The following is a 14713-nucleotide window of genomic DNA, read 5'->3' on the forward strand; positions in this document are numbered from 1 at the left end:
AAGTGTCTGGTTATTGGTTTTGGTTTGTGGTAGAAACTCTTAATCTATCTGAGATAGGAACTAAGTATCTGTGATAGGGAATAAGGAAGTGGGTCATCGTCTCTTTATTTATTGTGTGTTATAAACCATGAATGTGATGGAGGTCTAAGGAAGAAAATAGAAGTTGGTCAATGGAGATGGGAGATACCAAGATTGAATTTCTCCATTAATTTATGTATAATAACAGAGATGGCTTTGAATTTCTTATCCGAAGCAAAATAGGATTCTTAGCCCATAAATTAGACGGACTCATGAAAAATTAGACATGTCTAAAGTCTACGATATGCTAAAATGGGGCTTCAGTCGAGTAATCTTTTGAATTTCTCTGGATTAATGATCACTATTGCAAACTCTTTGCTTGCACATTCTCTATTACACTCCACTCCAGGGAATCTACTTCAATTTTTTTAAACCCTCTTGAGTTATTCGACATCTTATTGCATGATTCATCTGATCTGCATAAACATGCAATAACTCGGGAAGCTGCATTAATGGAATCCAATTTATTGCATACGGATTTCGGGAAACATGACATTAGATAAGTTGATTTGGAATTTAGGACAGATTTGATGAGTATGGTATAACGGATAAAAATCCTCTGCAAGACACACATGGCCTTTGCTGTGCCGCAGGATGTGCATCGCACACCCAGCGGTACTACTGAGGATCCTGGTGGCTTGAGAAGGTAAATTGCACTTTCAGTTCGATAATGTCTCGGTGTAGCAGATGATTGAGGCTCCGAGATTTCAATTTAAGAGGGAATAAATGTGAACCAAGATATTTAGCATCAGATTCCATTTCAATCATCCCCAAGATCTTTTAATGGAATTTCTAATAGAGTTTGGAGTGTTAAGACTAAAGAAGATACTACTCTTGGAAAAATAGATCTATTGACGAGTGATCTTAAAAAAAGAATTACACTGATTTGGTCGTGGCAACGTCTTCCAAATTAGCTCTATAAAATAGGAGAGTATCATCTACAAAAAGTAAATGAGTGATTTTTTGAACATTCCGAGCTACTTTGATGCCCTTCAAAAGTTTAAGCTTACGGTAAACCTAAATAGAAGGCGGAATAAGCATTCCATGGTTGTAATGAAAATGTCAGGGCTTAAAAAAAAATTATGGGGATCAGATGATTCATGGCTCTTCCAACGTACACGATATAGCTGAAAATTTATCATGTCAACCTTTCTTGAAAGGTAAACAATGAATATTGATAAAAAAGAAGGTTGCCAAGTTACGTGGCGCTTGGGGCCAAACACAGGAAGGGCGAAATGATAACAATGCCTCCCCCTCCCAAATAAAAAATCCCATCCTTATTGGAGACCCTTTTCATTGGCCCCAGGTTGGTGCAGGAGTTACGCAGCCTGGGAGCGAACCCTACCAAAAATGAAAAAAATATATATAAATAAACGTAAGTATGAGTGTCAATTTAGAACTAGAATTAAAACTAAAACTGCTGCAAACAGTGTTGATCTCAAGTAGCATTTCACTAGGATTTCGTCCAAAGATGAAACGAAATCCACAAACCTTAATTGAAAATACAAATCTGTTGCACCTGCAGATCTCTGCTTAGTCCTTAGCTCTGGACGCTGAAGTGTTTGGCTTATGGGCAGGCTGGGAAGCCGTACAGTAGCATAAACTTTCGATTTCTAATATCTGGGTCTCAAATCCCACTCTACTTAAGATGCTTAATTTTCATATAGGATCCCACATTTCACGAACTTATCAACCTTTTTTGCTTAGTTTTTTGGATACCACTGACCGTTTAAACGGTCTAACTTGTCAAATGTATAGAACTGATACTTCCTCCCAGCTCCTAGGATGTAATTACGTTACTTAGCTATATAATTTTTGCTTGCCATAAAAAAAAACTGAATTAAAAAAAATAAAAAATATTCAATTTGGTTTTGATTTTAGTTTAAAAAATGAAAATTTATTTAGTTCGATTTTGATTTTAGTTTTAGAAATTGTCAATTTAAAATGAATCGAAACAAATAAAGTGTAAATTGTAGCTTGAACCTAAACCATACTAAATCCAGATTTTTATCCCATGCAATTCCCTAGCGGCCCAGTTCTCTAGTGCCCCTAACAAGAGAAGCGCAATGACCATTCCACCCCCCTCTTATTACCGGCACAAGGGAATTGTAGAATTCAGGAAATTGCAAGAGATAATTTTCGTACCAAATCAGTAAATCCTACGACCATATCTCTGTCGGGTTGTGTGAAATACCTACTTTGTTTGATAGGGAGATTCTATCTTCCTATCCATTCTAATTCAGCTTCAAATTGACAAGAGGGACAAAAAGAAAAAACACTTTTGAACAGGTCAAGGAAAAAGCGCCATAGATCTATTTGTCCTATAAACTCCATTATGTCGGATTTCTATCTTCTGATGCAAACTGCAACAGAAAAGCATCTGTAAAATTTGAGAAGCTTGAAGTCTAAAAAAAAAAAGAGGAGGGAGAGAGAGAGAGAGAAAGAAGGATACTATGAGTATAATCCAATCGGACCTTCGATCGGCGCTGCATCTGGCGGCTACCTTCTGTTATCTGCACCCAATTCCGCAGCGGACGAGGTCAGATAACCGTATCGCGACGTCCGGACCCGCCGCACGTGAGGAGTCGCCGGGCCTGAGGTTGAGGTCGAGCTTGCGTAGGAAAGTGAGCGTGAGGGCCTTTTCCTCCCCCTTCTCCTCCTCCGTCGTGGGTGATGCAATGACTGTCGAAAAGAACACCAACCCAAAGCCTTCGGTTTGTACGGCCGATGAGCTTCACTACGTACCTGTTGCCAACGGCGATTGGAGGCTTGCTCTTTGGCGCTACAACCCTCCTCCCAATGTAAATTTTGACTCTTGACGATGATTTCCACCACCGTTTCTCCTCCTTTCATCTCTTTTCCTGTTTCCGCTGCTAAAATTTCTATTTATAACTTGTTAGCGGACTGATTGTTCGTTTTGTTTGTATTTATGACTATGTGAGTGCAATTTCAGGCCCCCCGGAGGAATCATCCGCTGTTGCTTTTGTCCGGGGTGGGGACCAATGCCATTGGATTTGACCTCTCCTCTGGGGTGAGCTACCTCTTTCATGATTTTCTTCTATTCTTTATAATTCTTCATTTACTTTCCACTTTTTATTTGCGCTTCAGTTTGTTATTTCACTTAGTTCAAGAGAGAAGGAAAGAGGTGGGTGAACTTGTTTGTCATTATTGCCTTGTTATGTTATTGGACATTGCCATGTTCTGCAATGCTGGCTTTTCTGTTGCAAATAGTCATAATCGACTAAATATGACGAAGACAACAACTCACTCTATGAGTATGCATTAATATTGAACCCTACGATCTGGTTGTACTTCATTAAGTCTTACGCATGATCCCCTGGATAGTCTGGTCCATTTTGTTGTCGTGCCTGATATCTTCATTATCAGTATAATCCATAATTTAGCAGCACACGACAAGACATGGTACCAGCAACTCTTGCTAGATGCCAAATCTATTTTAGAGGAATCTAACAACTTTCAACTATAGTCTTTAGTTCCATTTGAGGTCGTACAATAATATTTTTGTTTGATAGATTCATAAATATTACTTACCAAAAGAAAATGTAGTATGCATTTCTAATGTGTCAATTGCATCTTTTTTATATACTTCTATTCATAGTTTGAGATTTCGGATTTCGATTGGAATTCGATCGAAATCTGTACATTTCAGTTGGCCATTTTGGTGGTGAAATGGTCGTTTTTGGACCGAAATTCAGGGAACCCTAATTAAGCATCTCTAAATATATTTGAACTGTTGAGAATTGGGAGAAAACTAACTTGTGTCTCTTAGACAATAGCCTCCTTTATTTATAATAAAATGATAGAAGGTACAAGTATAGTAATGCCCCTAGGGCAACAGAATAGAAACCCTAATGACATAAATACCCTTATACCCATATTACAACATTCCCCCTCAAGTTGGTGCATGAATATCACACATGCCCAACTTGCATAAAGTAAGATGAAAAACTTTACTGCAAAGACCTTTAGTGAAAACATTTGATAATTGATCATCGGTCTTCACAAAAGATATACAAATAAGTCCTTGCTACAATTTCTCCTTAATGAAATGCCACTACATGTTTTGTCTGATCATGTTGAATTGGATTATGGGCAATGCTGATAGCATATTATTGTTGCAATACAACATCGACATTTGAACACAAACACCCAAATCTTGGAGAAGACCTTGAAGCCAAAGTAACTCACAAATCCCACATGCCATGGCCCTGAATTCAGCTTCAGCACTTGATCTTGACCACCACCTCTTTCTTGCTCAACTAGGTAACAAGGTTTCCACCAACAAAAGTACAGTACCCTGATGTGGAGCAATGATCATCTGTGATCCAGCTTATAGTTAGTGTCAGTAGATGCCTCGACACACATGTGGTATGAGGTGAAAATAGGATACCTTTTTCCTGGAGCTGATTTCAAGTATAACCTCTATATGAGAGGAATAGGGATCGTGTATATACTTACTAACCAAACTGACTACACAAGCAATATCTGAGTGAGTATGGGAGAGATAAATGGACGACCAACCAACCTCGGATATCTGCCCCTATCAACTGGTTCACCATCCTTGTTCTTGAGATGAACATTGGCCTTAAGAGGAGTGTCAACAGGCTTGCACCCCAACATCTCGGTTTCTAAAAGAAGGTCCATAGTGTATTTTCATTGAGAGAAATACAGCCCTGGTACATTGAGCCACTTCAATGCCAAGGAAATATCTTAGCTTGCCCAGATCCTTGATCTCAAATTCCTTTCCCAGGTATTTTTTTCAGTCTTGCTATTTTCGCTGGATTAATCCTTGTGACCACAATGTCGTCAAACTTTATCTCAAATTCCTATTACAAATAGGAGTTTAGAGTTATGTAATCTGATGAGTATAAATAAAGACATTGGGGGGGGGGGGAGACTGGTAGTATTGATTCTTCTTCTCTAGACAGTCCCCCTTTCATCTCATCCATGGAAACAAATCTCGGTCGAAGACCATCGAAACTTGGGGAAACTTGGCTCGAAACCTGGACAGACACTTATTTATGCCAGAAACCAGGCCAAAAACCAGGCCAGACACTTATTTATGCCTAATATCATTTAAGATATTATTTATAAATAAGCAAATACCCCCCTCTTTGAATCCAATCGAAATAGTTAAAAATCAAATTCCAAAAGGTAAGAAGTCAACCCCCCAGTTCAAGAACAAAAAATTGGATTTTCGGCGGTAGGTGAAATTTTCAACTTTCTAATGTTGGGGTATTTCTCAAATCTATAAATTCTATAGATCTTAATATGGTAAAACATTGCTATTTATTGACAACATTACTCCTTCAATATGACAACATTCGCGCAAACCAAATTAACTTTGACCGGAACATTACTCCTTCAATATAAATCAGATTTAAGCAATCTTGGATTTGTTGAAAGCTAGCTTTTCATCAGCAAAACACAGATGTGTAATCGTTGGATTAGTACACCGATGATGTAAACGCAGCAAGCCCTCATCAATCTTCGCCTTAAAAATGCCATTTAGAATGCTGTCCAACAAATCTAAGATTGCTTAAATCTGATTTATATTGAAGGAGTTATGTTCTGGTCAAAGTTAATTTAGTGTGCGCGATTGCTGTCAAAATGGCTCTGAATGAAAATAATTTTTTAGACATCAAATCAAATGAATATTTTACCGCACTTTTGGTTTTTGGCAATGTCTTACCATGTTAAAATCTATGGAATTTATAGATTTGAGAAAAACCCCAACATTAGAAAGTTGAAAATTTCACCTACTGTCGAAAATCCAGTTTTTTGTTCTTGAACTACGGGGTTGACTTTTTATCCTTTTGGAATTTGATTTTTTAAGTATTTTTATTTGATTCAAATAAGGGGGGTATTTGGATACCTATGAATAATATCTTAATTAAATGGTTTTACCACATATAAAACCATTTACTTTACTGATATTGTGCATAAATAAGTGTATATCCTGGTTTCTAGCCAATGTTCAAGAACAATATACACTATCAAACTTGGGTAAAAAACCACAAGTACCATTTTGAGTGTTTTTTGTGTGAAAATAGTTCATGCATTGTGTTTAGAATGTCAAAAATAGGCTGTATACAAAAAATCAGATAAAAAAAGCATTTCTGGGCCTTGAAACCACCAACTCAAGTTGGCTGGGAAAAAATCACTGGGTTCGACCATATCTCGGTTTCTGGCTGGTTGAAACCTGAGTTTTAGAACCTTGATCTCATCTCATCTCTTCTCTTCATAGATTTCTGGTTGCTTTCTAGTTGATTTTGTCACAGTAGTATTAGCTTAGATTTTTTTTGTCTTTAGTACCTTCTATTTTGATGAAAAGCTAAGATCGTAGTTATTTTTTGTACAATTCTCGATATTGCCTTGTCAGAGACGTTCTAGAGACTTTCTAATTTATTACTTTCTATTTTCTGAGTAGCAGTAGTAGCTATATGTAATCGAAACCTTAGAGTCTCCCCCTAACGATTTGAAGAAAAGAGAAGAAGCTTTATGCTTGGGTGAGTGATTCAGTTTGCTGAGAGAGTTAGTTCTGAGAGAGAGTTATGGTGAAAGGCCATGGGTGAGAGACCCTTTCCCTCCCTATCTCTTCTTCTTTTCCTTTCTTTTAGTTTCTATATTATAAACCTGCAGTCTGTATTGCTGTGAGAGATAATGAGATGTGCCTGTCTGATATTTGAGTTGCTGTTAATCCTCTAAGGTCTGTTTCATCCATTTCTCCAAGAAGGTGGTGATTACGACTCCAGTAATCCCTGTGACACCCTGGTTTTGGATTTCTGTGGCAGTATTCTTCAGGCCACGATATCTCACGACCTGGCCATTGACTTCAGGCCATCTTCTGGTATTCTGTTGTCCATCTTCCAGCTTTCCTTTGATGGTGAGTATAGCCTGATCCAATGGCTGGTTAAGGAGACAGACTACATGATGTAGTCCTAGATAGGTAGGAGACCTACTAGGAGCCAGTTCAACCAGGATCTAATCTGAACAGGTCATCCGAATGGGTGACACTTGAGTTTTAGGTCAAAATTAGGGTTAAAGTTAGGTTTAGGTTAGGGTTGTCTTATATAGTAATGATGGGCAGGTGTAGGGAAGTCTAATGGTATACGTTTTATGATGTTTGAGTGAATGGCAGTAGGTTAAATGAGTTGGGCAGCATGATAAGGTTATTTGAGACAATTCCTAATGGAGGTAGGAGAAGGGGATTCTAGGGTTTAGAGATATGATTAGGTTACTAAATTCAGAATTAACATGTCATGAAATCAACTACTTATTCTGAGCATGAAATCAGAATCGAGTATGGTTGAAGGTCTGAAACTGTGCTTTAATGGAGGTAGGGGCAGAATGGGAAATACGAGAATATATTCAAATAAGGCCACAGGAATTAGGTCAAATTTGAATCACTTCCCAAATTAGGGTTAATAGAGGTATGGTGAAAATCTGAGTTCAATCGGATGGCTGGTTTGGTAGATCTAAAAAATCACCTTGTATGTGACCTTCTAGAAGGAAGAAGAATAGTTGCAGAATTTCTTACTTGTTGCAGGTCTTCAATGGTAGCAGCTTTGAAGATGAACAATGGGGTCTCCCGATCTTCACGATGCAAGGAGATAAGTAGCAGCCCTCCCGATCTTCATGATGCAAGGAGTCGATTGGAGATCCACCAATCCCTTCCACCTTGAGATCCACAAGGATATAGACTCACAAAGAGCAACAGCAATGGCAGCAAGCATAAAACTAATTTTTATTTATCAAATTCGTATGTAATGCTGGCCTCCCTTACAAACTTATATAGAAGACTCAAAAATACACTTAGACACTAAAAAGGAATGACCTAACCCTATCCCTAACCTATTAGGGAACTTAAACTGACTAGGAAACTAGAATACTAAAGGAAATAGACTCAAAACATGGCTGGACTTATAGAGTCCTAAACCAGCCCAACTTACATCCCATGACCACTTAACCAAGTCACATGATCACTTAAATTGAACCAATTGGATGCAACCAATTTGAATTGGTTCAATTAAAAAACATAAAAATAAACTAAGTATTGGGCTAATCCCGTATGCAACCTATATACCCATATTTTAGGCCTATAAAAGTGGCCTATTACGTTAGAAACCCATGGGATCAAAGGCCCAACATGTATGTAACCCAACCCTAGACTTATTCCCAATGAAACAAGCCCTATTTGGTGATGAATCTGCATCACTACAACAACAACAACAACCACAGCCTTATCCCAACTATATGGGGTTGGCAACATGGATCTTGCTCTCTACTCAGCTCTATTCAATGCCATACTGATTCAATTGACTGTAAGTTACTAATTCTGGTTTTACTTTCTAATTTGGGAGTTCTGTCATAATTCCACAACCAGCCATCAGAATAGGCGGATATTTTGTGGAGTTATCCCTACCTAGGAGTTCTACCCTCGGCTAGAAGTTTATCCCCATCCAAGTGTTGAGTTACTAATTCTGGACACTTTCTAATTCTGAGATTTATTCCTCTTTAGTGTTGCTGGAACTACTGGTTATATCTACTGTTTTGTCAGTATATTGATCCTTCCTGTAGCCTGTAGGATAGGATTTCATCGACCTAGCCCTACATTTCCGGGCCAACAATTTATACCAGCTCCACCCAGTTTTAGTCTCAGTAAGCCATTCGATAGAAATAGATCAATCTGATATTAGACCTAAAGCAAGCACCGGTCCTACTCATACCCACATACGTGGTGAATTCCGAGGAGCGGCTACGATTTATTCAATCATATACAACTCGTGGAATGGACCCGCCAAGAAACTCCATGTGGAATTGAGTGGTGACTGTTGTATGCAAGTATTTTCCTCATCTAATGAATATTTTGATTGTTTTAATTGCATATTTACATTTCCAATAACTAAATTATATGTAGTCCGTGTTTATAGTAGTGTTATTGTACTGCAGCATTCAGCATACGCTAGTAAACTTGGGTCCAAACCACAAGTACCATTTTGGGTGGTTTTTTTGTGAAACTAATTCATGGAATAGATATTATTTAAAAATAGACAGCACACAAAAAAATAAGGCCAAAAAACCATTTTCTGGGCCTCGAAAACTAGGTTTCGAGTTTGGCCCAGAAAAATACCAAGTTTTAAGTTCTTCATTCATCTAGTGATCCTGTTATTTTCAGAACCCCGCTGACCAGCTTAGTCAAGCAGGATCATCCAAAACAATTCTTTCAAACCTTCATTAGGAAAATAGCAGCATAACGGAATAGCTGATGTAGATCGAAGCATGAAGAGGAAAGGACAAAAAAAAATCAGGAAAATACTGTTCATACAGCACTGTTCACGTGACACTATTCACGCGGTACTGGTCATGTGAAAAATGTCACAATCCATATTTGCTTTGTAAGGGAATGCTTTTTAGAAGATCTTGTGGGTCCCATTGGAGATATCAAGTGGAGAAAGATTCTATCCTAATGTTGTCATAGTTTAGTTTCTATTTTCAATTAATTTCTGTTTTGGTTTAGAACTAGTTTCTATTTTGTTAATTATTTGTTTCTAAATTTGATTTAGGCAAGTACTAGTATTAGAAGACAGAAAATAGGGGAATACTTGGTTGGTTCGATGAGACCAGCCAAGCCTTTTATTTATAGAATGAAGTATTACAGCCGAGAGACAAAATTAACCCTAGTCATAGTTGAAATATGACTAGGAATACATAAAACAGATAACTAACTAAAGAACTAAATAAAACAGGAAATAAAACAGGGAAAAAGACCAAAATACCCCTACGGTGGATATTCTGGTATATCTTAACACTCCCCCTCAAGTTGGGGCAAAAATATCACTCATGCCCAATTTGACTAGGCTAGGATGAAAGACCCGTCCAGGCAGTCCCTTGGTGAACATATCAGCAAGCTGATCAGCAGACTTCACATAAGGAACACAAATAAGGCCTTCTTCCAATTTTTCTTTGATGAAATGCCGATCCACCTCAACATTTTTTGTGCGATCGTGTTGTACCGGATTATGTGCAATACTAATGACAGCCTTGTTGTCGCAGTAGAGCATCATAGGAAGGCGAATAGGCAGTCCAAGATCTTGTAGCAAACCTTTTAACCAGAGTAGCTCACAAATACCATGTGCCATAGCACGCAATTCTGCCTCAGCACTAGAACGAGCTACCACATTTTGCTTCTTGCTACGCCAGGTGACAAGATTACCACCCACAAAAGAATAGTACCCAGAGATAGACTTACGGTCTGGTGAACCTGCCCAATCAACATCAGTATACTCCTCAATGCGTAGGTGACCATGAGGAGATAAGAGAATTCCTTTCCCAGGAGCTGACTTCAAGTAGTGAAGAATATGAAGAACAACCTCCATATGGGACGTGTATGGATCATGCATAAACTGACTGACAAGATTAACAGCAACAGCAATATCGGGACGAGTATGAGAAAGATAAATCAACTTTCCCACTAGTCGTTGATATCGCCCTTTATCAACCGGATCACCCTCCTTTTCCTTGAGACGAACATTAACATCCATAGGAGTATCAGAAGGACTGCACCCTAACAAACCAGTCTCAGTCAGTAGGTCTAGGACATACTTTCGTTGGGATAGAAAGATGCCTTTTGAAGATCTTGTAACTTCAATCCCAAGAAAATACCTTAGTTTTCCTAGATCTTTAATCTCGAACTCTTGGCCAAGAAATTTCTTCAATCTGCTAATCTCATCACAATCATTGCCAGTGACCACAATATCATCAACGTAGACTATCAAGATAGTGAGTTTTTCGCCCACTCGCTTAATAAAGAGAGTGTGATCTGCATTACTCTGCTTGTAGCCTATAGAGACCATTGCTTTGTGAAACCGGCCAAACCACACTCGAGGGGACTGTTTCAACCCATAAAGAGCGCGCTTCAATCGACAAACCTTTCCTCGGTTGCTGTCACAAGAGAACCCTGGTGGAATGTCCATGTGTACTTCTTCATCGAGTTCCCCATTGAGGAAAGCATTCTTCACATCAAGTTGTTGTAAGTCCCATCCAAAATTAACTGCACAAGATAAGAGTACTCTGACAGTATTTAGCTTAGTGACAGGGGCAAAGGTCTCTTGGTAGTCAATCCCATATGTCTGAGTAAATCCTTTGGCCACAAGACGTGCCTTACACCTATCCACAGTTCCATCCACCTTCTGTTTCACCACAAACACCCACTTGCATCCAACAGTCCGCTTCCCTGGTGGAAGAGTCATAAGCTCCCATACGTTATTTTTTTTCAAGGCGCCCATTTCTTCCATCAATTCTGCTTTCCACTTTCCATCTGTAAGAGCTTCCTGCCAATTTTGAGGAATACAAACCGAAGCTAGAGAGGAGACAAATGCACGAAAGGATGGAGAAAGAGAATTATAAGAAACAACATGAGATAAAGGGTGTTGAGTGCAAGCTCTCTCACCTTTGCGAACAACAATGGGGAGATCCAAGGAAGAAGGATTACCAGGTGGAGAAGTAGGTTCTGGATCCAGGGATGGCAATTGGACGGGAATTGGTTTCATAGTGGATTGAAGCTCCCTATGTCTGGTCCTGTGCTGTGAAAAAACCTTCAAATTTGTCGCATCAATCCTCTGCTGAAATTCACCAATGGTTCTTTGGACTGGGGTGACCTCCCCTTAAGCAGGAACAATAGAAACCTCCCCCTGTGCAGGAACATCTCCCTCTGAAGGAGAATGGGAAACCTCCCCCTGTGTAGGGATCTCTCCCCCTGACGTAGAGGGAAGGGTAGGGGTAGGCATACTCGGAACAGTAGGGTTAGACTCATCATAAACATGCCAAAGAGAGGGGTCGGGGTCAACGGTCAACACATCTTCACTATGACTCTCCCCTTGAAGAGGTGGGGACGAATAATAGGAGAGAGCTTCGTGAAACATAACGTCCATACTGACCATGGTACGGTGGGCAGGAGGATAATAACATTTGTACCCTTTTTGGGTAGCAGAGTAACCTAAAAAAATGCTACTGAGGCTGCGGGGCTTAAGTTTGCCAGGGGATCTAGTATCCCTAGCATAACAGACACACCCAAAAACCTTAGGGGGTACAATATAAAAGCCAGAGCCAGATAAAAGCTCAATAGGGGACTAAGAAGCAAGAACCCGAGTCGGCAGCCTATTAGTCAAATAGGCCGCAGTAAGGACAGCATCCCCCCAATAAAAGGAGGGAACATGACGGGCAAACATTAGGGCCCGGGCCACCTCCAAGAGATGGCGGTTTTTCCTCTCAGCCACCCCATTTTGGGCTGGAGTATCAACACAACTGGTTTGATGTAAAATGCCATGGGAAGAAAGGTATCGTTGGAACTGACCTTCCATATACTCCTTCCCATTGTCACTCCTTAAAATTTTGAGAATGGCATTAAACTGGGTTAGGACCATCTTATGAAAATGCTGAAAACAAGAGAAGACTTCACTCTTGTTATGCATGAGGTATACCCAAGTGAAACGGGAATGACAGTCAATGAAGGTAACAAACCATCGCTGGCCATGAAGAGAGGCCTTACGACTAGGGCCCCACACATCACTATGAATTAGGTGAAATAGGGAAGAACTCCTTTTATTAGATATAGGATAATTAGATCGTGTCTGTTTGGCCAAGACACAAGGCTCACAAAAGAATTCTTCCTTATTACAATTTTTAAACAAATTTGGAAATAAAAGAGATAGTGTGCCCAAAGAGGGGTGTCCTAATCTAGAATGCCATTGGTGCAGTTCAGAAGAAGAAGATGGTGGACATAACTGAGAAGGTAAAGCCTGGTGCAGTCCATCATCAAGAAGATACAATCCATTATGTAGCCTACCCGATCCAATCGTCCTCCCCGAGTCCAGTTCCTGAAAGACACAATGAGTAGGAAAAAAAGTCACTTTGCAATTCAGATTTTTGGTAAGACTACTAATAGAGAGAAGATTAGTAGTAAAATTAGGAATGTGCAAAACAGAGGAAAGGGAAAGTAATGAAGAACAATGGAGAGGGGGGCTAATGAACAGGCTCGATCAGAGATCACTGCTCTGATACCATATTAGAAGACAGAAAATAGGGGAATACTTGGTTGGTTCGATGAGACCAGCCAAGCCTTTTATTTATAGAATGAAGTATTACAGCCAAGAGACAAAATTAACCCTAGTCATAGCTGAAATATGACTAGGAATACATAAAACAGATAACTAACTAAAGAACTAAATAAAACAGGGAAAAAGACCAGAATACCCCTACGGTGGATGTTCTGGTATATCTTAACAGTTAGGTTGAGATTTGTTTCTACTTTTATCTTTGCTTATTAAACAAGGATCTCCCTATCTTGCGCAGGGATTCCTTTCCTTTTTTATCATGTTCTATTTTGTGTAATTCAGCAAGCTATTTAATTGTAAGGGTCATAGAGCTCAAGACACGAATTAGAGAATGAGAAGAGTTTTGCTTTGTGCAAGAGATCCTTGTGAGATGCAGTAAGGTGAGAGGCCTTGGGTGAGAAGCCCTAGTCTGAGAGAGACTATCTATCTTCTTCTTCCCCTTCTTCTCCCAACCAACACTCTTTCTGGTTTACATGTTCTGAGTTATATTCTCTGCACATCTGAGACAACCGAGATCTACAAGCTGCTGCCGAGATTCCATCGATTCAACTGAAGAGTGCCTATTGTACTGCTACAACAGTTGCTGAACGAAGAGAACAATATTCCTCCCTGCGGCTCTGGTTTTAGAAGGTTTCTGCTGAAACCTTAAAGGCCATCGATCTCCCTGTCTGGCCATCAGTTGCTGCCCATGTTTTGAAGGACCAAACAACATCTCAGACCTTCCCTTCGCTGGAGATTTCAAGGCCATTAAATGGTCTGATGCATAATACTTGAGTTTGTTACTAATTCTGTCCTCTTGTTTCTACTTTGGTTTTATGCTTGATAATACCACATCAGGCCTATAACCTGAGAGAAACCAACACTAAGCAATCCAGAACAGTAAGAAGGAAGGTCACACTGATAGAGAGAACCACATCAGGCCTATAACTTGAGAGGAACCAACACTCAGCAATCCAAAACTGTAAGAAGGAAGATCACATTGAGAGAGAGAGAAAGTCCAATAGGGCCATAGGGGTACACATGGCACCCTATAAGACCAATTACCAATAACTTACCACGGCCAGCAATTGTAAATTAGATTTGGAGGACTTAATCACCTCAATAGGACCTAAACTCGATGGGAGTGTGAGGCCCATCAAGTGGGTAATTGTTGGTACTCTGTTTGTGTTCAAATTTCTGAGTTTAATTCCAGTTTATGCCCTGCGATAGGCCTTGTTAGGTTGTTGTTTGGTGCCTTTGATGGCTAGGATTTTCTTAAACCGTTGTTAAATATTTTTAAGGGTTGTTTTTGGGGTGGCTACCCTATTGTTTACTTGCTGCTGGTAGCTGTTACATATACTGTTGCTGCGATTGATATTTGTGACTGAACTGGTTGTATCTAATATCCTATTCTGGGGTTGAGTCACTTGTGACTTACAATAACAACAACAAACTCAGCCTTATCCCACCTTAATGGGGTTGGCTACATGGATCCAACAAAACGAAGTAGTGAAAACTAA

At 39.5% G+C, this 14713-nt stretch overlaps 1 protein-coding gene and 1 long non-coding RNA gene across 3 annotated transcripts in view; one reads left to right on the top strand and one right to left on the bottom strand.

Annotated features, from left to right (window-relative positions):
• The first annotated feature begins 2469 nt into the window (after positions 1-2469).
• LOC122650691 overlaps positions 2470-14713 on the top strand; it is a 66680-nt gene continuing 54436 nt past the window's right edge. For both annotated transcript variants that reach the window (XM_043844086.1, XM_043844085.1), the window contains exons 1-2: positions 2470-2879; positions 3032-3109. In XM_043844086.1, coding sequence (XP_043700021.1) covers positions 2532-2879; positions 3032-3109 — 426 coding nt within the window. In that variant the 5' untranslated portion in view covers positions 2470-2531. The remainder of the gene's footprint in view (positions 2880-3031; positions 3110-14713) is intronic.
• LOC122650693 lies at positions 9632-13509 on the bottom strand. The gene is made up of 3 exons (XR_006331420.1): positions 13385-13509; positions 11082-11083; positions 9632-9672 (listed from the first exon to the last, which is right to left on the bottom strand). It is a non-coding gene; the product is annotated as an uncharacterized LOC122650693 (long non-coding RNA).

Source organism: Telopea speciosissima, chromosome 2 (genome assembly GCF_018873765.1).
Source record: "Telopea speciosissima isolate NSW1024214 ecotype Mountain lineage chromosome 2, Tspe_v1, whole genome shotgun sequence".
Classification (NCBI taxonomy): domain Eukaryota; kingdom Viridiplantae; phylum Streptophyta; class Magnoliopsida; order Proteales; family Proteaceae; genus Telopea; species Telopea speciosissima.